The sequence below is a fragment of the Coregonus lavaretus genome (assembly GCF_964263955.1).
Source record: "Coregonus lavaretus genome assembly, chromosome: 11".
Lineage (NCBI taxonomy): Eukaryota > Metazoa > Chordata > Actinopteri > Salmoniformes > Salmonidae > Coregonus > Coregonus lavaretus.
This window is the reverse complement of record NC_139998.1, coordinates 49,667,734-49,693,432: the sequence shown is the minus strand read 5'-3', so window position 1 is coordinate 49,693,432 and position 25,699 is coordinate 49,667,734. Positions and strand designations below refer to the sequence as shown.

At 43.9% G+C, this 25,699-nt stretch overlaps 1 protein-coding gene across 8 annotated transcripts in view; it reads right to left on the bottom strand.

Annotated features, from left to right (window-relative positions):
• Positions 1-25,699, bottom strand: part of patj (PATJ crumbs cell polarity complex component) — a 234,171-nt gene that overhangs the window by 189,063 nt on the left and 19,409 nt on the right. For all 8 annotated transcript variants that reach the window (XM_084172209.1, XM_084172214.1, XM_084172210.1 and 5 more), the window contains 5 exons: positions 23,204-23,446; positions 22,844-22,946; positions 22,232-22,320; positions 21,682-21,820; positions 10,933-11,076 (listed from right to left, as the gene is read on the bottom strand). In XM_084172209.1, the coding sequence (XP_084028335.1) occupies positions 10,933-11,076; positions 21,682-21,820; positions 22,232-22,320; positions 22,844-22,946; positions 23,204-23,446 (718 nt within the window). The remainder of the gene's footprint in view (positions 1-10,932; positions 11,077-21,681; positions 21,821-22,231; positions 22,321-22,843; positions 22,947-23,203; positions 23,447-25,699) is intronic.

Genomic DNA, 25,699 nt, shown 5'->3' with positions numbered 1-25,699 from the left:
GAGAGAAATGTACTCCACATGACCAAAAGTATGTGGACATCTGCTCGTTGAACATCTCATTCCAAAATCATGGGCATTAATATGGAGTTTGTATTTGTATTTATTATGGATCCCCATTAGCTGCTTCCTGGGGTCCAGCAAAATTAAGGCAGTTCATACAATTTAAAAAACATTACAATACCTACTCCATCACTACCACATATCTACAGTACAAAATCCTGTGTACGTGTGTGTATAGTGCGTATATTATCGTGTGTGTCTATGCATGTGTCAGTGTTTGTGTTGCTTCACAGTCCCCGCTGTTCTATAAGGTGTTTTTTTAAATCTAATTTTACTACTTGCATCAGTTACTTGATGTGGAATAGAGTTCCATGTAGTCATGGCTCTATTTAGTACTGTGCGCCTCCCATAGTCTGTTCTGGACTTGGGGACTCTGAAGAGACCTCTTGTGGCATGTCTCCTGAGTGGCGCAGTGTTCTAAGGCACTGCATCGCAGTGCTAACTGTGCCACTAGAGATCCTGGTTTGAATCCAGGCTCCGTCGCAGCCGGCCGTGACCGGGAGACTCATGGGCGGCGCACAATTGGCCCAGCGTCGTCCAGGGTAGGGGAGGGAATGGCCGGCAGGGATGTAGCTCAGTTGATAGAGCATGGCGTTTGCAACGCCAGGGTTGTGGGTTTGATTCCCATGGGGGGCCAGTATAAAAAAAAAAATATATATATATATATATATATATATATATATATATATATATATATATATATATATATATATATTCACTAACTGTAAGTCGCTCTGGATAAGAGCGTCTGCTAAATGACTAAAATGTAAATGTAATGTAATGCATGTCTTGTGGGTTATGCATGGGTGTCCGAGCTGTGAGCCAGTAGTTCAAACAGTCAGCTCGGTGCATTCAACATGTCAATACCTCTCATAAATACAACAAGTGATGAAGTCAATCTCTCCTCCACTTTGAGCCAGGAGAGATTGACATGCATATTATTAATATTAGCACTGTGTGTACATCCAAGGGCCAGCCGTGCTGCCCTGTTTGAGCCAATTGCAATTTTCATAAGTCCTTTTTTGTGGCACCTGACCACACGACTGAACAGTAGTGCAGGTGCGACAAAACTAGGGCCTGTAGGACCTGCCTTGTTGATAGTGCTGTTAAGAAGGTAGAGCAGCACTTTATTATGGACAGACTTCTCCCCATCTTAGCTACTGTTGTATCAATATGTTTTGACCATGACAGTTTACAATCCAGGGTTACTCCAAGCAGTTTAGTCTCTTTAACTTGCTCAATTTCCACATTATTTATTACAAGATTTAGTTTAGTGAATGATTTGTCCCAAATACAATGCTTTTAGCTTTAGAAATATTTAGGACTAACTTATTCCTTGCCACCCACTCTGAAACTAACTGCAACTCTTTGTTAAGTGTTGCAGTCATTTCAGCCGCTGTAGTAGCTGACATGTATAGTGTTGAGTCATCCACATACATAGACACACTGGCTTTACTCAAAGCCAGTGGCATGTCATTAGTAAAGATTGAAAAAAGTAATAGGCCTAGACAGCTGCCCTGGGGAATTCCTGATTATGTTGGAGAGGCTTCCATTAAAGAACACCCTCTGTGTTCTGTTAGACAGGTAACTCTTTATCCACAATATAGCAGGGGGAGTAAAACCATAACACACATTTTTCCAGCAGCAGACTATGATCGATAATGTCAAAAGCCGCACTGAAGTCTAACAAAACAGCCCCCACAATCTTGTTATCATCAATTTCTCTCAGCCAATCATCAGTCATTTGTGTAAGTGCTGTGCTTGTTGAATGTCCTTCTCTATAAGCATGCTGAAAGTTTGTCAATTTGTTCACTATAAAATAGCATTGTATCTGGAAGAACACCAATATTTTACTAAGGGTTGGTAACAGGCTGATTGGTCGGCTATTTGAGCCAGTAAAGGGAGCTTTACTATTCTTAGGTAGCGGAATTACTTTTGCTTCCCTCCAGGCCTGGGGGCACACACATTCTAGTAGGCTTAAATATGGCAAATAGGAGTGGCAATACCGTCCACTATTATCCTCAGTAAGTTTCCATCCAAGTTGTCAGACCCCGTGGCTTGTCATTTTTTTTTATTTTATTTTTTTTTTTATTTCACCTTTATTTAACCAGGTAAACCAGTTGAGAACAGGTTCTCATTTACAACTGTGACCTGGCCAAGACAAAGCAAAGTAGTGCAACAAAAAACAACACAGAGTTACATATGGGGTAAAAAAAAACATAAAGTCAGAGATACAACAGAAAATATATATACAGTGTGTGCAAATGTAGCAAGTTATGGAGGTAAGGCAATAAATAGGCTATAGTGCAGAATAATTACAATAGTATTAACACTGGAATGCTAGATGTGCAAGAGATTATGTGCAAATAGAGATAATGGGGTGCAAAAGAGCAAATTAAATAACAATATAGGGATGAGGTAGTTGGGTGGGCTAATTTCAGATGGGCTGTGTACAGGTGCAGTGATCGGTAAGGTGCTCTGACAACTGATGCTTAAAGTTGTTGAGGGAGATAAGAGTCTCCAGCTTCAGAGATTTTTGCAATTCGTTCCAGTCATTGGCAGCAGAGAACTGGAAGGAATGGCGGCCAAAGGAGGTGTTGGCTTTGGGAATGACCAGTGAGATATACCTGCTGGAGCGCAGACTACGGGTGGGTGCTGCTATGGTGACCAATGAGCTAAGATAAGGCGGGGATTTGCCTAGCAGTGATTTATAGATGGCCTGGAGCCAGTGGGTTTGACGACGAACATGTAGTGAGGACCAGCCAACAAGAGCGTACAGGTCACAGTGGTGGGTAGTGTATGGGGCTTTGGAGACAAAACGGATGGCACTGTGATAGACTACATCCAATTTGCTGAGTAGAGTGTTGGAGGCTATTTTATAAATGACATCGCCGAAGTCAAGGATCGGTAGGATAGTCAGTTTTACGAGGGCATGTTTGGCAGCATGAGTGAAGGAGGCTTTGTTGCGAAATAGGAAGCCGATCCTAGATTTAACTTTGGATTGGAGATTCTTTATGTGAGTCTGGAAGTTGAGTTTACAGTCTAACCAGACACCTAGGTATTTGTAGTTGTCCACATACTCTAGGTCAGACCCGTCGAGAGTGGTGATTCTAGTCGGGTGGGCGGGTGCTAGCAGCGTTCGATTGAAAAGCATGCATTTAGTTTTACTAGTGTTTAAGAGCAGTTGAAGGCTACTGAAGGATTGTTGTATGGCATTGAAGCTCGTTTGGAGGTTTGTTAACACAGTGTCCAATGAAGGGCCAGATGTATACAAAATGGTGTCGTCTGCGTAGAGGTGGATCTGAGAGTCACCAGCAGCAAGAGCGACATCATTGATATACACGGAGAAAAGTGTCGGCCCAAGAATTGAACCCTGTGGCACCCCCATAGAGACTGCCATAGGTCCAGACCACAGGCCCTCCGATTTGACACACTGAACTCTATCTGAGAAGTAGTTGGTGAACCAGGCGAGGCAGTCATTTGAGAAACCAAGGCTATTTAGTCTGCCAATAAGAATGCGGTGGTTGACAGAGTCGAAAGCCTTGGCCAGGTCGATGAAGACGGCTGCACAGTACTGTCTATTATCAATCGCGGTTATAATATCGTTTAGGACCTTGAGCGTGGCTGAAGTGCACCCGTGACCAGCTCGGAAACCAGATTGCATAGCGGAGAAGGTACGGTGGTATTCGAAATGGTCGATGATCTGTTTATTAACTTGGCTTTCGAATACTTTCGAAAGGCAGGGCAGGATGGATATAGGTCTGTAGCAGTTTGGATCTAGAGTGTCACCCCCTTTGAAGAGGGGGATGACCGCGGCAGCTTTCCAATCTCTGGGGATCTCAGACGTTATGAAAGAGAGGTTGAACAGACTAGTAATAGCGGTTGCGACAATTTCGGCGGCTAGTTTTAGGAAGAAAGGGTCCAGATTGTCTAGCCCAGCTGATTTGTAGGGGTCCAGATTTTGCAGCGCTTTCAAAACATCAGCTGTCTGAATTTGTGTGAAGGAGAAGCGGGGGGGGCATGGGCAAGTTGCAGCAGAGGGTGCAGAGTTGGTGGCCGGGTTAGTGGTAGCCAGATGGAAAGCATGGCCAGCTGTAGCAAAATGCTTGTTGAAATTCTCGATTATTGTAGATTTATCGGTGGTGATAGTGTTTCCTAGCCTCAGTGCAGTGGGCAGCTGGGAGGAAGTGCTCTTATTCTCCATGGACTTTACAGTGTCCCAAAACTTTTTGGAGTTAGTGCTACAGGATGCAAATTTCTGTTTGAAAAAGTTAGCCTTTGCTTTCCTGACTGCTTGTGTATATTGGTTCCTAACTTCCCTGAAAAGTTGCATATCGCGGGGGCTATTTGATGCTAATGCTGTACGCCACAGGATGTTTTTGTGCTGGTCAAGGGCAGTCAAGTCTGAGGAGAACCAGGGGCTATATCGGTTCTTAGTTCTGTATTTTTTGAAAGGGGCATGTTTATTTAAGATTGAGAGGAAATTACTTTTAAGGAACAACCAGGCATCCTCTACTGACGGAATGAGATCTATATCCATCCAGGATACCTGGGCCAGGTCAATTAGGAAGGCCTCCTCGCTAAAGTGTTTTAGGGAGCGTTTGACAGTGATGAGGGGTGGTTGTTTGACCGCGGACCCGTTACGGACGCAGGCAATAAGGCAGTGATCGCTGAGATCCTGGTTGAAGACAGCTGAGGTGTATTTAGAGGGTATGTTAGTCAGGATGATATCTATGAGGGTACCTATGTTTAAGGATTTAGGGTTGTACCTGGTAGGTTCGTTGATAATTTGCGTGAGGTTGAGGGCATCTAGCTTGGATTGTAGGATGGCTGGGGTATTAAGCATATCCCAATTTAGGTCACCAAGCAGTACAAACTCAGAGGATAAATGGGGGGCAATCAGTTCACATATGGTGTCCAGGGCACAGCTGGGGGCTGAGGGGGGTCTGTAGCAAGCGGCAACAGTGAGAGACTTATTTCTGGAAAGGTGGATTTTTAGAAGTAGAAGCTCAAACTGTTTGGGCACAGACCTGGATAGTATGATAGAGCTCTGCAGGCTATCTCTACAGTAGATTGCAACTCCACCCCCCTTGGCAGTTCTATCTAGACGGAAAATGTTGTAGTTGGGGATGGAAATTTCAGAATTTTTGGTGGCCTTCCTGAGCCAGGATTCAGACACTGCTAGAACATCAGGGTTGGCAGAGTGTGCTAACGCAGTGAATAACTCAAACTTAGGAAGTAGACTTCTGATATTTATGTGCAAGAAACCAAGACTTTTGCGATTACAGAAGTCAACAAATGATAGCTCCTGGGGTGTAGGAGTGATACTGGGGGCTACAGGGCCTGGGTTAGCCTCTACATCACCAGAGGAACAGAGGAGGATTAGAATAAGGATACGGCTAAAGGCTTTAAGAACTGGTCTTCTAGTGCGTTGGGTACAGAGAATAAAGGGGGCAGTTCTCCGGGCATTGTAGAAAAGATTCAGGGCATTATGTACAGACAAGGATATGGAAGGACATGAGTAAAGTGGAGGTAAACCTAAGCGTTGGGTAACACTGAAAGAGATAGTATCTCTAGAGGCATCAATTGAGTCGGTTTCTTTGTGTATTGGTGGAGGGACAAAGGAGCTAACTAAGGCATGTTTAGCTAGGCTGGGGGGTCTACAGTGATATAGTACAATTAGAAATAACCGAAACAACAATAAACTAACCATGTTTGGGCTGAGGCTAAACATAAACAGGATGTAGTACCGTAAAAAGGAACAGTCCAGCAGATATCAGCTGTATAGCTGAGTTATCATAAGGTCCGGTGGTGAAACACTAGTAAGAGGCCACGGCTAGCGTGTGCTAGCGGGCCAGGGCTAGCAGATGGATGGAATCTTCGTGGTTAACGTCGTAACCACATCAGACGATTTCGTCGGCAGACCAGTCGTGTAGGATCGGCGGGGCTCCGCGTCAATACTATGTGGTCCCGTCCAGTTGATAGAGAGGTAGATATCCGGGAGATGGGCCTAGCTCAGGTTGATTAGCCAGACCACAGCGTCCGTTTTGTTGTAGCCAGCTGGTGGCGATGAATCCGGAGTTAAAGGTCCAGTGAATCAGTGATTCCGCGGAAGAACTGATATGTTCTGGGTCGATAACGCGCTGTGCAGACTGGCCGAATATCCGGTGATCAATGTCCAGTGATTAAAATTAATCCCGCGGAAAAAATCCAATGTTCTGGATGAAAACACCTTAGCTGTGGCTAAAAGCAAATAGCAAGTAGCTAGTTAGCTGGCTACGCTAGCTAGTTTCAACTGGAGATTCTAGATTCTAGATAAAGGTAAGTCAATAATAGAATCCGTTCCACATTGAGTGAGGCGGGTTGCAGGAAAGTATATCTTGTAGAAGGATGAAAAGTCTGATAGGGAAATATGTACGAAAAATGTACGAAAATAGAGTATTTACAGGCTATATACAGACAGACGATAAAAAAACAACTGCACTACCTCGCCATCTTGGAACTACATTGGGCAGCTTGTTGACAGACAATTTTTTCACCTCTTCCACACTCACTTTACGGAATTCAAAATTACAATGCTTTCATCATTTGGTCAGATATACTTGGATGTGTAGTGTCAGCAATTGTTGCTGGCATGTCATGCCTAAGTTTGCTAATCTTACCAATGAAAAAAATCTTTAAAGTAGTTGGCTATATCAGTTGGTTTTGTGATGAATGAGCCATCTGATTCAATGAATGATGGACCTGAGTTTGCCTTTGTCTCCCAAAGTTTCATTTAAGGTGCTCCAAAGCTTTTTACATTTTAGTCATTTAGCAGACGCTCTTATCCAGAGCGACTTACAGTTAATGAGTGCATACACTTTTTACTATCATTCTTTATGTAATTTATCTTTGTTTCATAGTGAAGTTTCTTCTTCTTTTTATTCAGTTTAGTCACATGATTTCTCAATTTGCAATACGTTTGCCAATCAGTTGCGCAGCCAGACTTATTTGCCATTCCTTTAGACTCATCCCTCTCAACCATATAATTTTCCAATTCCTCATCAATCCATGGGGATTTTACAGTCATTTTCTTAATGGGTGCATGTTTATTAGTAACTGGAATAAGCAATTTCATAAATGTGTCAAGTGCAGTGTCTGTTTGCTCCTCATTACACACCACGGACCAACATATACTCTTTACATCAACAACATAGGAATCACTACAAAACTTATTATATGACCTCTTACACACAATATTAGGCCCAGCCTTTGAACTTTGGTTTTCCTAGATATGGCTACTATATTGTGATCACTACATCTAATAGATTTGGATACTGCTTTCAAACAAATCTCTACAGCATTAGTAAAGATATGATGAATACATGTTGATGATTTCATTTCTGTACTGTTTGTAACTACCCTGGTAGGTTGACTGATAACCTGAACCAGGTTGCAGGCACTGGTTACAGTTTGAAGCTTTCTCTTGAGTGGGCAGCGTGATGAAAGCCAGTCAATATTTAAAATCACCCAGAAAGTATACCTCTACTGATATCACATACATTATCAAGCATTTCACACATTATCCAGATACTGACTGTTAGCACTTGGTGGTCTATAGCAGCTTCCCACCAGAATAGGCTTTAGGTGAGGCAGATAAATACTGTTGAAGTAATATGGCTACAGGTTCAACATTAGCTCATCTCTAATCTTCACATGAATGTGGTTCTGAATGTAAACAGCAACACCTCCACCATTGGCATTTCGATATTTTCTGTAAATGTTATAACCTTGTATTGCTACCACTGTATCATCAAAGGTATTATCTAAGTGAGTTTCAGAGATCAGAATATGAATGTCATCTGTTACTAGCAAATTATTGATTTCATGAACCTTGTTTCTTAAGCTACATATGTTAAAGTGTGCTATTTTGAGCACTTTTCTACTGGGATGCTTACTTGTTTTTATTGCTTTACTGGGAAGCTTAGCAGCAGTAGATGTGCTCATGTTCTTTATGTTAGTGCAGGGTGAGCTGCACACAGTAGACTTCCTCCTAGGGCACACCGGCTCAGTGCTAACAGTATAAATCTGGTTCTTAGGCACATGATTACTGCATACAATAGCTGTAAGATCAGCAGAGGCATTCAGGGCAGTTAGAGGGACATAAATGATGTTACTTATATTGTATCTACCGACACCCCTGGTGTAATGTACATTTGCTGAAGCATTATGACAACTCTGCGTCACAATGGTAGAGATTAGCTTAGCTGGGCTTGGGTCATTGATAAGTCATTGTCTCAACGCAGCCTTATAATGCTGTGAAAGGATCCAGGAACCCAAATTATTTGGGTGGATCCCATCCTCCTTATAAAACGTGTTTTGTTTCCAAAAAGTATCGAAATTGTCAACAAAAGTTACACCCATTGAGCTGCAATAATAACGTAGCCAGTTGTGAAGAGAAAGAATCCTGCTAAAGCGTTCAATGCCACGATTCAGAGAGTGCACAGGGCCAGGTATGATGGGTTTTTTGTTAGTGTCTAACAGAGAGTCAATCAGCTCTTTAAAATCCAGTTTTAACTGTTCAGAGGTGCCCTTCATAATGTCATTAAAACCCACATGGACTACGATAGAATCGATTTCCATGTCTTGACGTACTACATTCGGGCGCAGTTTAGTAATGTCATTTACTCGAGCTCTGGGATAGGACATTGTTTTTCCACCAGGAACGGTCACATTTCTTACCATGGAGCTGCCCAAAATCACGGCTGGCGAGAAGGACGAGGAAATCCGCCCATCCCATGCTTCACAGGATTCGGAGAATCCTTTATGGACAGGCGAGAGGCAGGATAACTTGAGCCCGTTGCTCCCGGCGCCTGGTGCAGGCCTCCGACAGATGGAGAAGCCCTGCTCGATCTACTCTACTCTTCTGGGAAGGCTTTTCACTAGATGTTGGAAAATTACTGCGGGGACTTGCTTCCATTCAGCCACAAGAGCATTAGTGCGGTCGAGCACTGATGTTGGGTGATTAGGCTCGCAGTCGACGTTCCAATTCTTCCCAACGGTGTTCAATGGGGTTGAGGTCAAAGCTCTGTGCAGGCCAGTCAAGTTCTGCACCGATCTCGACAAACCATTTCTGTATGGACCTCACTTTGTGCACAGGGGCATTCTCATGCTGAAACAGGAAAGGGCCTTCCTCAAACTGTTGCCACAAAGTTGGAAGCACAGAATTATCTAGAATGTCATTGTATGCTGTAGCGTTAAGATTTCCCTTCACTGGAACTAAGGGGCCTAGCCCGAACCATGAAAAACAGCCCCAGACATTATTCCTCCTCCACCAAACTTCACAGTTGGCACTATGCATTGAGGCAGGTACCGTTCTCCTGGTATCCGCCAAACCCAGATTTGTGCGTCGGACTGCCAGATGGTGAAGCGTGATTCATCACTCCAGAGAACGCGTTTCCACTGCTCCAGAGTCCAATGGCGGCGAGCTTTACACCACTCCAGCTGACGCTTGGCATTGCGCATGGTGATCTTAGGCTTGTGTGCTGCTGCTCGGCCATGGAAACCCATTTCATGAAGCTCCCGACGAATAGTTACTGTGCTGACGTTGCTTCCAGAGGCAGTTTGGAACTCGGTAGTGAGTGTTGCAACCGAGGACAGACAATTTCTATGTGCTACGCGCTTCAGCACTCGGCAGTCCTGTTCTGTGAGCTTGTGTGGCCTACCACTTCGCAGCTGAGCCGTTGTTCCTCCTAGATGTTTCCACTTCACAATAGCACTTACAGTTGACCAAGGCAGGTTTAACAGGGCAGAAATTTGACGAACTGACTTGTTGGAAAGGTGGCATCCTATGACGGTGCCACGTTGAAAGTCACTGAGCTCTCCAGTAAGGATATTCTACTGCCGATGTTTGTCTATGGAGATTGCATGGTTGTGTGCTGTCAGCAATGGGTGTGGCTGAAATAGCAGAATCCACTAATTTTAAGGGGCGTCCACATACTTTTGTATATATAGTGTATGATTTTTAGGCCATTTCACCCAGCCCTAACACACACACACACACAGGGAAATAAGCCCTTGACAAAACATTATTGTTATCAGTGTGGCTTGTATTGGTTCCCCTGTGCAACAGAATACTTTATTGGGGAGATTTGGCAGATAGAAGGTCTTGTCAGGATTCAATAGGGCTCAGGGTAACGTGAGCCCCCTCACACCTCCATAAACACAATCTTCCTATCTACTCTACCAAGCCCAAGCTCTAGCCTTTTTCTCTTCCGTCCCCCCTCCCCTCCCCTCTCCTCGTCTAGCTTGATATTTATATCCCGGAGGGTGAGCGTCTAGTATGACTGTAACAGTGTAACAGTGCCCAATAAGCCTGCTGTGTGGGGACTAGGCTGAAGTAGGGGGTGGAGGGGGAGGTTTCGGGAGGATGGGGTGACCCACCGGTGACCCAGACCGGGAGGAGGGGGGGATTTGGTTCCAGTACTGATGTAAAGACTGACTGACTGTGTAAAGGCAGAAGTATCAAGTGGAGTTTAAAGAGAGAAACTGTGATCAAGAACAGAGAGACTTTGTGGTTCTGAGACTAAAACCTATAGATTAGTTTTACCGGACAAAGATGAAGCTTAGTCCTGGACTAAAAAGCTATTTCAATGAAGATGGGATAAATAACCTGCCTAGCTAACATGGTAACAGTTGATAGGGATGATGCACCTTACTGGCAGACTATCCAACAGGGATAGGAGTAGGTGACATGGAGTAATGAGGTGTGTGTGTGTGTGTGTGTGTGTGTGTGTGTGTGTGTGTGTGTGTGCGTGCGTGTGTGCAAGTGAGAGAGGAGGACTACAGATGGTAGATGGTTGGATGGATGAATGGACAGATACATTAGCTCACCTCTGGCCAGCTGTGTTCTGCTAGTACTGGTGCTCATCAGGAGTGTCTCAGTGGGCTCCACAAGGGGGGCAACCTGCAGGTCTGACAACCGAGACTTGATCTCTGCAGACCTCTTCAGAGACACACGTGACGGCTCCCTCTGCACTGCAACACACACAAGTGAGTATAAGAACGGACACACGCATGAGAAAACCAACGCAGGCATAAAACAATCAAAAAAATTCAAAACCATGCATGTTCACACACACACACACACACAGTGGTTGATGTACACTCAACACTCGGCTGTTTATTCAGTAACATCAGTGGGGTAGTTCTGACAAATCATATGAAAACACCAGCAGCCAGACATAAAACATACTGATCAGAACAGAATGCTGGTTGGAAAGACGTGTCTGGGATATTTTTGCTCAATTTGAACCAGGCCTTGTACAAATGAGCACTCCATTACATGGTGTGTGCGTGCGACCACATTCAACAACAATAACTGCCAACAACTGACATATAGTCAGAATAAATCTAGTTGTGGTGTTTAATATCAAGTTTTAGCTTGAATGGAATTAGAGGTAGTAGTTACTTCATCCTACGCGACACAGGGAATATTTCCATCTGACCGTTACATAGGATTTAGCACAGCTCCTCTCTATTCATTTGTACTGTAACACTGATTCCCGCTACAGTATATACATAGTGCCATCAGAAAGTATTCACACCCATTGACTTTTTCCACATTTTGTTCCGTTACAAATTGGGATTAAAATTGATTAAAATTGTTGTTGTTTCCTTACGACCTACACAAAATAATCTGTAATGTCAAAGTGGAAGAACATTTTTTTTTTTTTTTGATTAACAAAAAATAAAACACTGATACAGTGGGGAGAACAAGTATTTGATACACTGCCAATTTTGCAGGTTTTCCTACTTAAAGCATGTAGAGGTCTGTAATTTTTATCATAGGTACACTTCAACTGTGAGAGACGGAATCTACAACAAAAATCCAGAAAATCACATTGTATGATTTTTAAGTAATTCATTTGCATTTTATTGCATGACATAAGTATTTGATACATCAGAAAAGCAGAACTTAATATTTGGTACAGAAACCTTTGTTTGCAATTACAGAGATCATACGTTTCCTGTAGGTCTTGACCAGGTTTGCACACACTGCAGCAGGGATTTTGGCCCACTCCTCCATACAGACCTTCTCCAGATCCTTCAGGTTTCGGGGCTGTCGCTGGGCAATACGGACATTCAGCTCCCTCCAAAGATTTTATATTGGGTTCAGGTCTGGAGACTGGCTAGGCCACTCCAGGACCTTGAGATGCTTCTTACGGAGCCACTCCTTAGTTGCCCTGGCTGTGTGTTTCGGGTCGTTGTCATAATGGAAGACACAGCCACGACCCATCTTCAATGCTCTTACTGAGGGAAGGAGGTTGTTGGCCAAGATCTCGCGATACATGGCCCCATCCATCCTCCCCTCAATACGGTGCAGTCGTCCTGTCCCCTTTGCAGAAAAGCATCCCCAAAGAATGATGTTTCCACCTCCATGCTTCACGGTTGGGATGGTGTTCTTGGGGTTGTACTCATCCTTCTTCTTCCTCCAAACACGGCGAGTGAAGTTTAGACCAAAAAGCTCTATTTTTGTCTCATCAGACCACATGACCTTCTCCCATTCCTCCTCTGGATCATCCAGATGGTCATTGGCAAACTTCAGACGGGCCTGGACATGCGCTGGCTTGAGCAGGGGGACCTTGCGTGCGCTGCAGGATTTTAATCCATGACGACGTAGTGTGTTACTAATGGTTTTCTTTGAGACTGTGGTCCCAGCTCTCTTCAGGTCATTGACCAGGTCCTGCCGTGTAGTTCTGGGCTGATCCCTCACCTTCCTCATGATCATTGATGCCCCACGAGGTGAGATCTTGCATGGAGCCCCAGACCAAGGGTGATTGACCGTCATCTTGAACTTCTTCCATTTTCTAATAATTGCGCCAACAGTTGTTGCCTTCTCACCAAGCTGCTTGCCTATTGTCCTGTAGCCCATCCCAGCCTTGTGCAGGTCTACAATTTTATCCCTAATGTCCTTACACAGCTCTCTGGTCTTGGCCATTGTGGAGAGGTTGGAGTCTGTTTGATTGAGTATGTGGACAGGTGTCTTTTATACAGGTAACAAGTTCAAACAGGTGCAGTTAATACAGGTAATGAGTGGAGAACAGGAGGGCTTCTTAAAGAAAAACTAACAGGTCTGTGAGAGCCGGAATTCTTACTGGTTGGTAGGTGATCAGATACTTATGTCATGCAATAAAATGCAAATTAATTACTTAAAAATCATACAATGTGATTTTCTGGATTTTTGTTGTAGATTCCGTCTCTCACAGTTTAAGTGTACCTATGATAAAAATCACAGACCTCTACATGCTTTGTAAGTAGGAAAACCTGCAAAATCGGCAGTGTATCAAATACTTGTTCTCCCCACTGTATATCTTGATCTTGTTTTAAGAAATTTTTACAAATTAATAATTTAAAAGCTGAAATGTCTTGAGTCAATAAGTATTCAACCCCTTTGTTATGGCAAGCCTAAATACGTTCAGGAGTAAAAATTAGCTTAAAAAGGTCCCGAAAAGTCTGATTCCAAATGTAAAATAGCCTTTTGACCTTTGACATTGATGCAATTTCAATGTTGTTGAGTTCCTTTTCATTATCACCCATAATATTTTTGGGGGGATGGAAATGCAAAACATTTGATAAACTTTTATTTTTGTCTCATGGCTAACTCCCAGGAAATTTGAAAAGACGGGCTGAGTGGGCGGGGAGCTTATACTCATGAGCTTGCCTTGACTGACAGCTCTTTGAAACACCGATGTCAAGAAACTTGAATGCAGTGAACAGTGGTGCAGTAAAATAATCTCAAGCAAATGTGGTGATAATGAAAAGGAACTCAACAACATTGAAATTGCATCAATGACATACATTTGTTTTGTACATCTCCCGTTTGACATGTCTCTTGTGATGCGGTTCACAGCAGCACTGACGGATGTGTTGACATGACAACTGCGTCAGAGTTATGAACGACCCTTCCCCCCTTTTGTTCCATCCAGTAACTAGCTAACACCAGACACATATGAAAATGGGAGGGTCGTTCATAAAGTATCCATTCCCCATGACTTAGTCCACATTTTGTTATTACAATCGGAATTTAAAATGGATTAAATAAAAAAAAAATCCACACCCCTCTACACACAATACCCCATAATGACAAAGTGAAAAAAAAAATGTTTGCATTTTTTGTGCTAATTTATTGAAAATGAAATACAGAAATATCTCATTTACACCCCTGAGTCAATACATGTTAGAATCACATTTGGCAGCGATTACAGCTTTGAGTCTTTTGGGGTAAGTCTCTAAGAGCTTTGCACACCTGGATTGTACAATATTTTCACATTATTATATTTTAAACTCTGTCAAGTTGGTTGTTGATCATTGCCCCAAACATAATGCTTTGTATTCAGGACAAAAAGTTAACTTCTTTGCCACATTTTTTTGCAGTATTACTTTAGTGCCTTATTGCAAACAGGATGCATGTTTTGGAATATTTTTATTCTGTAAAGACTTCCTTTTCACTCTGTCATTTATATTAGTATTGTGGAGTAACTACAATGTTGTGGATCCATCTTCAATGTTCTCCTATCACAGCCATTAAACTCGAACTGTTTTAAAATCACCATTGGCCTCATGGTGAAATCCCTGCGCGGTTTCCTTCCTCTCCGGCAACTGAGTTAGGAAGGAAGCCTGTATCATTGTAGTGACTGGGAGTATTGATACACCATCCAAAGCGTAATTAATGACATCACCATGCTCAAAGGGATATTCAGTGTCTACTTTATATTTAATTTTTACCCAATAGGTGCCCTTTTTTGCGAGGCATTGGAAAACCTCCCTGGTCTCTGTGGTTGAATCTGTGCTTGAAATTCACTACTCGACTAAGGGACCTTACATATAATTGTATGTGTGGGGTACAGAGATTGGATATTCATTCAAATAAATCATGTTAACCACTATTATAGCACACAGAGTGAGTGCATGCAACTCTTTATTCAGTGATTTTATTTGGCCCCCCAAGTTTACTGAGAAAAGAAAAAGAGAATATTTTATCTTTTTTTGGGGGGGTGCCACAAACTGTAAAAACACCAGCAAATCACTCCAAGTGATTTAAAAAAAACAATATTCCCATGCATAATAGAGAGATACAGTATATGTAAACGTATACAATTGTAAGCAAGGTTTGAAATGATTATGTTTTAGTCAAATATTATATCAGTTTGGGCTTCTTGCGTTCAATTTGCAGCCTACAAATTATTTGTAATTATGTTCCGGCCCCCTGACCATCCACTCAAGAAAAAAATAATAATAATCGGCCCGCGGCTAAATCTATACTGAACAAAAATATAAATGCAACACGTAAAGTGTTGGTCCCATGTTTCATGAGCTGAAATAAAAGATCTCAGAATTTTTTCATACGCACAATAAGCTTATTTCTCTCAAATGTTGTGCACAAATTTGTTTACATCCCTATTAGCGAGCATTTCTCCTTTGACAAGATAATACATCCACCTGACAGGTGTGGCATATCAAGAAGCTGATTAAACAGCATGATCATTACACAGGTGCACCAGGTGCTGGGGCCAAAAAAAGCCCACTCTAAAATGTGCAGTTTTGTCACACAACATAATGCCACAGATGTCTCAAGTTGAGGCAGGGTGCAATTGACATGCTGACTGCAGGAATGTCCACCAGAGAATTTAATGTTAATTTCTCTACCATAAGCCACCTCCAACGTTGTTTTAGAGAATTTGGCAGTACGTCCAACCGGCCTCACAACCGCAGACCACGTGTGACCTCCACATCCGTATTCTTCACCCGCAGGATCATCTGAGCCCAGCCACCCAGACAGTTGATTAAACTGAGGAGTATTTGTGTCTGTAACAAAGCCCTTTTGTGGGGAAAAACTCATTATGACTGGCTGGGCCTGGCTCCCCAGTGGGTGGGCCTGGCTCCCAAAATGGGTGGGCCTATCCCAGTCATGTGAAATCCATAGATTTGGGACTAATGAATTTATTTCAATTGACTGATTTTCTTACATGAACTATAAGTCAGTAAAATCGTTGAAATTGTTGCATGTTGCGTTTATATTTTTGTTCAATATAGTTGATGATCCCTGCTGTACAGAATACAAATATTGCAAAACATTTGTTTGTAATAAGGCACTAAAGTAAAACTGCAAAAAAATTGGCAAAGAAATTAACTTACATCCTGAATACAAAGCGTTATGTTTTGGGGCAAATCCAACAACACATCACTGAGTACCACTCTTCATATTTTCAAGCATGGTGGTGGCTGCATCATGTTATGTGTACAGTGAGGGAAAAAAGTATTTGATCCCCTGCTGATTTTGTACGTTTGCCCACTGACAAAGAAATGATCAGTCTAATTTTAATGGTAGGTTTATTTGAACAGTGAGAGACAGAATAACAACAAAAAAATCCAGAAAAACACATGTCAAAAATGTTATAAATTGATTTGCATTTTAATGAGGGAAATAAGTATTTGACCCCCTCTCAATCAGAAAGATTTCTGGCTCCCAGGTGTCTTTTATACAGGTAACGAGCTGAGATTAGGATCACACTCTTAAAGGGAGTGCTCCTAATATCAGCTTGTTACCTGTATAAAAGACATCTGTCCACAGAAGCAATCAATCAATCAGATTCCAAACTCTCCACCATGGCCAAGACCAAAGAGCTCTCCAAGGATGTCAGGGACAAGATTGTAGACCTACACAAGGCTGGAATGGGCTACAAGACCATCGCCAAGCAGCTTGGTGAGAAGGTGACAACAGTTGGTGCAATTATTCGCAAATGGAAGAAACAAAAAAGAACTGTCAATCTCCCTCGGCCTGGGGCTCCATGCAAGATCTCACCTCGTGGAGTTGCAATGATCATGAGAACGGTGAAGAATCAGCCCAGATCTACACGGGAGGATCTTGTCAATGATCTCAAGGCAGCTGGGACCATAGTCACCAAAAAAACAATTGGTAACACACTACCCCGTGAAGGACTGAAATCCTGCAGCGCCTGCATGGTCCCCCTGCTCAAGAAAGCACATATACAGGGCCGTCTGAAGTTTGCCAATGAACATCTGAATGATTCAGAGGAGAACTGGGTGAAAGTGTTGTGGTCAGATGAGACCACAATGGAGCTCTTTGGCATCAACTCAACTTGCCGTGTTTGGAGGAGGAGGAAGGCTGCCTATGACCCCAAGAACACAGCAGGTAGCTTAGTGGTTAAGAGCGTTGTGCCAGTAACCGAAAGGTCGCTGGTTCTAATCCCAGAGCCGACTAGGTGAAAAATCTGTCGATGTGCCCTTGAGCAAGGCACTTAACCCTAATTGCTCCTGTAAGTCGCTCTGGATAAGAGCGTCTGCTAAATGACTAAAATGTAATGTAAATGTAAACACCATCCCCACCGTCAAACATGGAGGTGGAAACATTATGCTTTGGGGGTGTTTTTCTGCTAAGGGGACAGGACAACTTCACCACATCAAAGTGTCACAGGCCGGCTCATAGCCTGTGGCAAAAATGAGGGGACATGAACAACAGGTATAGGCCAATCAAAAGGTTCTCTATTAACTTTAAACAAAGAAAAAGGAATGAGGTGTGGAAATATCATAATGTAGGGTGTAGGTAAGGTGCATGGATGCATGAATCTGTGTGTGTGTGAACATGACTGAGTGGAAACTAAGTAAACCTACAAAGGAACAAACAAACCAGGATCATACCTGGAGGAGCAGGGAGAGAGAGAGATTGGGGTTAGTGAAGCAGTTTTAAATACCCTGAGCCCAGGTGGCTCCAATCACACCAACTCCAATCACTAACGACCCTCCTCTGCCTGCAGGAGGAACCGCCCCATGTACCGTCAAATCTTGGGTGAGAACCTCCTTCCCTCAGCCAGGGCATTGAAAATGGGTCGTGGATGGGTATTCCAGCATGACAATGACCCAAAACACACGGCCAAGGCAACAAAGGAGTGGCTCAAGAAGAAGCATATTAAGGTCCTGGAGTGGCCTAGCCAGTCTCCAGACCTTAATCCCATAGAAAATCTGTGGAGGGAGCTGAAGGTTCGAGTTGCCAAACGTCAGCCTCGAAACCTTAATGACTTGGAGAAGATCTGCAAAGAGTGGGACAAAATCCCTCCTGAGATGTGTGCAAACCTGGTGGCCAACTATAACAAACGTCTGACCTCTGTGATTGCCAATAAGGGTTTTGCCACCAAGTACTAAGTCATGTTTTGCAGAGGGGTCAAATACTTATTTCATTTCCCTCATTAAAATGGAAATCAATGGATAACATTTTTGACATGCATTTTTCTGGATTTTTTTGTTGTTATTCTGTCTCTCACTGTTCAAATAAACCTACCATTAAAATTATAGACTGATCATTTCTTTGTCAGTGGGCAAACGTACAAAATCAGCAGGGGATCAAATACTTTTTTCCCTCACTGTATGCTTGTCATCGTCAAGGACTAGGGAGTTTTTTATGATAAAAATAAACGGAATAGAGCTAAGCACAGGCAAAATCCTAGAAGAAAACTTTCCAGCTTTCCAACTGACACTGGGAGACAAATTCACCTTTCAGCAGGACATTAACCTAAAACTCAAGGCCAAATATACAGTTGCTTACCAAGAGGACATTGAATGTTCCTGAATGGCCTTGTTAGTTTTGACTTATGTCGGCTTGAAAATCTTTGGCAAGACTTGAAAATGGCTGTCTAGAAATGATCAACAACCAACTTGACAGAGCAGGAATAATTTTTTTAAGAACAATGTGCAAATATTGTACAATCCAAGTGTGCAAAGCTTTTAGAGACTTACCCAGAAAGACTCACAGCTGTAATTGCTGCCAAAAGGTGATTCTAACATGTATTGACTCAGGGGTGTGAATACTTATGTAAATGCAATATTTATGCATTTTATTTCCAATAAAATGGCAAACATTTCTAAAAACATGTTGTTTTCATTATGTGGTATTGTGTAAAGACCAAAAAAAAGTTTAATGAATTTTAAATTCAGGCTGTAACACAACAAAATGTGTAAAAAGTCAAGGGGTGTGAATACTTTCTGAAAGCTCTGTACTAGGCCCTCCAAGTACGACAAGTCAAGCAGACTGTACGTGAGGGAAAACACCAGGGTGTGTGTGTGTGTGTGTGTGTGTGTGTGTGTGTGTGTGTGTGTGTGTGATTTAGTGTGTGTGTGTTCGTGTGCGTGAAATCAGACCGCTCACTTTACATGGTTAGCAGTCTCCAGTTAGCTTAGAGGGTGTTGTATCCCGCTCCCCAACCGGCGTAATGAAACAAAGAGACCAGGAGAGAGAAGAGTTCCACGGTCACTCACCCTGCTCTTCTAAATCACCTCTGTCACACTGCTCGGCTGACCAATGGCCAAGGAAGTGACCAATGCAGCAAGCCTCTGAGAAGTCGCAGGAAATGAGGTCATAGATCTTTGGATGCTTTCCCTGAGACTTTTTGGAAATTACTGTATAGAGTAGTAAACAAATTTGTCATAGTAATCGTCCCCTCTGACGCTGGATGGTAATTAGAAATGGCCAGAGGAAGCTTGAACTCATTGGACTGCAGATGGCCGGAGGGAGGTTGAACTCATTGGACAATGGAGTACATATCTATTGGGATGGTAGTTTAACTTAAGGCCCTGTCCTCGTGTCCACCTTACCATCCTGTCACAGTTCCATGCACACTCCCGAGGGTTTAGGGATGTCTTTTCACTAGGTACACATGTACAAGGAACGAGCGCTCGACAGTGCACTTCCCAAGCCACCAAGGTACCCTTTCTGAAAATCTGCATTTCTGAATAAGTCCATTGGTCTTAAAGGATTTTTTTTTGTATTTGTTTTATTAGTCCACTGTTGAAATACAGTACATTCGGAAAGTATTCAGATCCCTTTACTTTTTCCACTTTGTTACGTTACAGCCCTATTATAAATTTGATAAAATTGTTTTTTTCCCCCCCTTATCAATCTACACACGATACCCCATAATGACAAAGCCAAAACAGATTTTTAGAATGTATTTGCAAATTTATAAAAAAGAAATAAACTGAAATATAACATTTACATAAGTATTCAGACCCTTTACTCAGTACTTTGTTGAAGCACCTTTAGCAGCCTCAATTCTTCTTGGGTGTGACGCTACAAGCTTGGCACACCTGTATTTGGGGACTTTCTCCCATTCCTCTCTGCAGATCCTCTCAAGCTCTGTCAGGTTGGATGGGGAGCGTCGCTGCACAGCTATTTTCAGGTCTCTCCAGAGATGTTCGATTGGGTTCAAGTCTTGGCTCTGGCTGGGCCACTCAAGGACATTCAGAGACTTGTCTCGAAGCCACTCCTGCATTGTCTTGGCTGTGTGCTTAGGGTCGTTGTCCTGTTGGAAGGTGAACCTTCGCCCCAGTCTGAGGCCCTGAGCACTCTGAAGCAGGTTTTCATCAAGGATCTCTCTGTACTTTGCTCCGTTCATCTTTGCCTTGATTCTGACTAGTCTCCCAGTCCCTGCCGTTGAAAAAGATCTCCACAGCATGATGCTGCCACCACCGTGCTTCACCATAGGGATGGTGCAGGTTTCCTCCAGATGTGACGCTTGGCATTCAGGCCAAAGAGTTCAATCTTGGTTTCATCAGACCAGAGATTCTTGTTTCTCATGGTCTGAGAGTCTTTAGGTGCTTTTTGGCAAACTCCAAGCGTGCTGTCATGTGCCTTTTGCTGAGGAGTGGCTTCCGTCTGGCCACCCTACCATGATTAGTGGAGTGCTGCAGAGATGGTTGTCCTTCTGGAAGGTTCTCCCATCTCCACAGAGGAACTCTGGAGCTCTGTCAGAGTGACCATCGGGTTCTTAGTCACCTCCCTGACCAAGGCCCTTCTCCCCTGATTGCTCAGTTTGGCCGGGCGGCCAGCTCTAGGAAGAGTCTTGGTGGTTCCAAACTTCTTCCATTTAAGAATGATGGAGGCCACTGTGTTCTTGGGGACCTTCAATGCTGCAGAAGTTTTTTGGTAACCATCCCCAGATCTGTGCCTTGACACAATCCTGTCTCAGCGCTCTACGGACAATTCCTTTGACCACATGGCTTGGTTCTTGCTCTGACATGCACTGTCAACTGTGGGACCTTATATAGACTGTTGTGTGCCTTTCCAAATCATGTCCAATCAATTGAATTTACCACAGGTGGACTCCAATCAAGTTGTAGAAACTTCTCAAAGATTATCAATGTAAACAGGATGCACCTGAGCTCAATTTTGAGATTCATAGCAAAGGGTCTGAATACTTATGTAAATAAGGTATTTATGTTTCTTTTTTGATAAATTAGCAAACATTTCTAAAAACCTACTTTAGTTTTGTCATTATGGGATATTATGTGTAGATTGCTGAGGATTTTTATTTATTTAATCCATTTTAGAATGAGGCTGTAACGTAACAAAATGTGGAAAAAGTCAAGGGGTCTGAATACTTTCCGAAGGCACTGTAGTCCCAAAATGTTCTGCATGTCAGCAATCAAGTTATCAAGACATGTAACTTTCAAAATACAGAACTACAGCCGGTATGATGCAAAACGCATCATATCGGCTGTATTTCTGCCGTAGTAGGACTTGTGATACACACTTACAGGTGACTGGTAAAGAGTCCTAGTAGTCCTTACCTTTGTCCAGGGACCTCTCCAGTGACAGTTTGGGCGAGGCGATCTTCCTGACCAGGGTGAGGTGGACCGTCTGGGCTGTCTGCTTCATCACATCCAGAACCTCCTGGTTAGTGAAGCCCTGCAGGCTCACCCCATCCAGCTGACACAATGAAACAGGCCAAAATGACTTCTCACCCTTGTCCCCGTAAACTCTGACAGGGGGTTTATACCATTGTTCTATTTTAAGCAGGTAAGTCATAGAGAACACATTATTTTCAATAGAAGCCTGACCTGACAATGAAGACCCAATATAGTTGTGTTATAGTGTGATGACATGGGCAGTGTGTGCAGGCTTTTGTCCCAGCCATTCACTACCAAATATGAGTCAGCTTTAATAAATGTAAATGACCAAGACTGTGGTTAGCTAAATGAGGTGTAAGTGCTGTGTTGGGATAAGCAAGTCTCTCTCTCTTTAGGATGCCATAGTGATCCATGAGGTGTATGAGGAGGGGGTGGCAGGGGTCTCTCTCTCTCTCTCTCTCTCTCTCTCTAAGCTGATGAATTGTCTCACCGCCATGATCCTGTCATAGATCCGGATGTTTCCACTCTGCTCAGCGGCACTCCCAGGAACCACGTTCTTCACAAACACCCCAACCGCGTCTAGGAGAGAGAGAGGGGAGGGGGGGGGGGGGGGGGGCAAAGACAGACAGAGGGAAAGAATGCAAAATAGAGAGAGAAAGGGGGGTAGAAAGTAAAAAGGAGAGCGAAAGGGGGCAGAGAGAGAAAGAACGGGGGGGGGGGGGGGTAGAGTAGGAGAGATAGAAAGAGAAACAACGGGGGGTAGAGTAGGTGAGATAGAGAGAGAAAGAACGGGGGGTAGAGTAGGTGAGATAGAGAGAGAAAGAACGGGGGGTAGAGTAGGAGAGCGCGCAAAACCAAGGAGAGGGGAATAGAGGGACAAGACACCATCAAAACAATACATCTCAAACAGTGTCAATAATACTGGATCTGAGTACAAATAGGGGCTACGGGACCAGGATTAGGGGCCTGGGTTAGCGGCTAGGGGACTAGGATTAGGGGCCTGGGTTAAGGGTAAGGGGCTAGGGGACTAGGATTAGGGGCATGGGTTAAGGGTAAAGGGCTAGTGAGCTAGGAATTGACATGGTATTGGGCATCGGCCTACCTTCACAGGTTAAGGCGTTGTATCCGATGATAGTGATCCCCAGGCTCTGGCCCTCCTTCTTCCTCAGAGGCACTTCATGGATCTCATAACCCTCCAGGTTGGGCTGGAAAACACAGGGAAGATATAGAGATACCCTGTACATGTACTGACGTCCTAATGTTATGGACATATTCACCACAACATGTAGGGCAGTAGAGGGGCAGGGGTAACAGGAGAAGGTGTGTGCATGTCTAGGTGTGTGTGTGTGTGTGTGTGTGTGTGTGCGTGCATAGAGAGGCAGAAGGAACAGTAGGTCTGTGCATGGTTAGGTGTGTGTGTATATATGCATGTGCGCGTTCCCCAACATCCTGTCTCACTCACCGTCCTGCTGACCCTGCGCTGGGGTCCGACTCCAGCGGGTAAGGCAGAGACGGGGCCGGAGGCGGGCGGGGGAGGGGGCGGGGGGAGGGGGGTGGAGGGCTGTCCCGAGGGGTCACGGGCGATGAGCATGCGTACGTGGCTCCCGCAGCCCTGCAGCACCTTGACCACCTGGTCGCTAGACAGGCCACCCGTTGGGGTCTCACCAATACCCAGGATGTGGTCACCCGTACGCAGGCGCCCGTCCTATAGGGGGGAGAGAGGAGAGTAGAGGGAGGGGGAGAGGGGAGAGTAGAGGGAGGGGGAGAGTAGAGGGAGGAGGAGAGGACAACGTTACAATTTTAACTAACTTGAAATATGGATAACACACAATGCATTATAGTTAAGTTCAGGGTCTAGCAATAACAGTATTTTACATAATTTCTTACAGAATGTTATTGTTTGCTAGTACATGAAAGAACTACCCAAAAAATCTGCTCATAATCAACATTTAGCTTAGTTGGACCATCTGATAATTTCAGCCAATGTGGTCCAATGCATTTTACATCCCACTTGAATAGGCTAGACCCACCCTGGTCTGGGCCTGGCCCGCGGTACTAAGCCCTGGTCTGGGCCTGGCCCGCGGTACTAAGCCCTGGTCTGGGCCTGGCCCGCGGTACTAAGCCCTGGTCTGGGCCTGGCCCGCGGTACTAAGCCCTGGTCTGGGCCTGGCCCGCGGTACTAAGCCCTGGTCTGGGCCTGGCCTGCGGTACTAAGCCCTGGTCTGGGCCTGGCCCGCGGTACTAAGCCCTGGTCTGGGCCTGGCCCGCGGTACTAAGCCCTGGTCTGGGCCTGGCCCGCGGTACTAAGCTAGGAATTGTATACACCGACTCACAGGTCAAGCAGAATAAACTCAGAAAGGGAAAATGAGGAGATAGAAAAAAAAATGATGCTCCACAAAGAGAGGGGAGAATGGCTGCCTTTGTGGAAAGAGAGATGAAAAGTGTTTGATGCATAAACTTGGTGCAGGAAATCTCCCCAAATTCTCTCCCTGGATCTGTGCACGGGACAACGGGGGTGCATTGAAGCCAGCCCTGGCCATTAAACATTGAAATGGGAAACGCCAGGGTCTAACAAAGCCCCAGTTTTGACAGCTTTTTTGGAGCATAAGATCCAGTGATGTGTGAAATGCTGCACTGTGCCTTTTGAACAAGCAGGGTTTTGTTGCCCAGCCTGGGCTCTCTTGGACATTCAGAGAAAGAGAGAGAAAGGGAGGGGTAGACAGAGTGAGAGAGAGAGCAAAAAGGAGGGAGGGGTAGAGAGCGAGAGAGAGAAAAAATAAAGAGGAGAGAAATAAAGAAAAAGAGAGAAAGAGGAGTGGTGCGAGGGGGTTTCAGAAACAAGGGACAGGGTTTTTTAAATCCTGATCCCTCTTGGATAACACTTTTTTTTTAAAGGTTAAAACCGACATTGACAGCTTTTTTTTTTTTTACATGTTCCCATGTTAACTATCTGAATAACTGAATACACCCCAAAGCTCACAACAGAAAGGAAAAAAGCAAAGTGTTGAGTGGGAAAAGAAAAGAAAGGGACTGCTTGTAAATGGGCTGTGTCAGGGACTTTGGGCGCGGTCCTTCGAGCCGGACGCGGGCCTAGCGTGCTCTGTGTAGCCAGGATGTAATCCCCTTACAAGGTGATCATTTTTTCCCCTCCAGCTCAATGGCTATTATATGTAACTGAGCCCTTTGTGGAACGCGCTCAGCATTAATTCAGCTAAACTGGTGGTTACTATTCATTGGGGATAACTGGTCTGTTACCAAAGGATCAGGAGGAAGAGAGAGAAGGAAGCTGTTTAAAGTGAAGCCCTGAGTATGTAATGGTTTAGTAGGCCTACTGCTGAGGAATGTTGTGGAAAACGGTCACAGCCTACATCTTAATCGTCTTCTAAAATGATCTTTATTTAATATCTTTCAAGACTAACGCTGTTAACAACAAATCCATTTACGGATACATTTCTTTAATGTTTGAGAAAAAGCAAACAATATTGACCACTGACATAACTAAGTATGAGTAAACCAAAGAAAGCCTACAGCTAAAACTGACATCTCATGACAAGAGACAAAACAGACAGTGTCTATTCATGTGGGCAATATTTGTTCTGTGGGATGTCAGGTAATGATCCATGTTAAATGTGCGTAACTTCAGGGTCGTGTTCATTAGGGCACACCGTAGCAAAACATTAAAAAATTTTATACAATGGAAAACAAAAACAGGCGTTTCTTATTGTAGGGGTTTTCAAAACAGTCCGCGGAGGTACTGCAGGGGGTCCGTAAATGTTTTAGTTTTTATTTTGTGTGTGAAAACAAATATTTTATGAATATCGCTAGCTGCAACAGAATACCATTGTGGATACCATTTTTATGTCTCTGTGTCCAGTATGAAGGATGTTAGAGGTAGTTTCAAGCCAGTGCTAACTAGCATTAGCGCAATGACTGGACTAGGTTCCTGGAAGTCTACAGG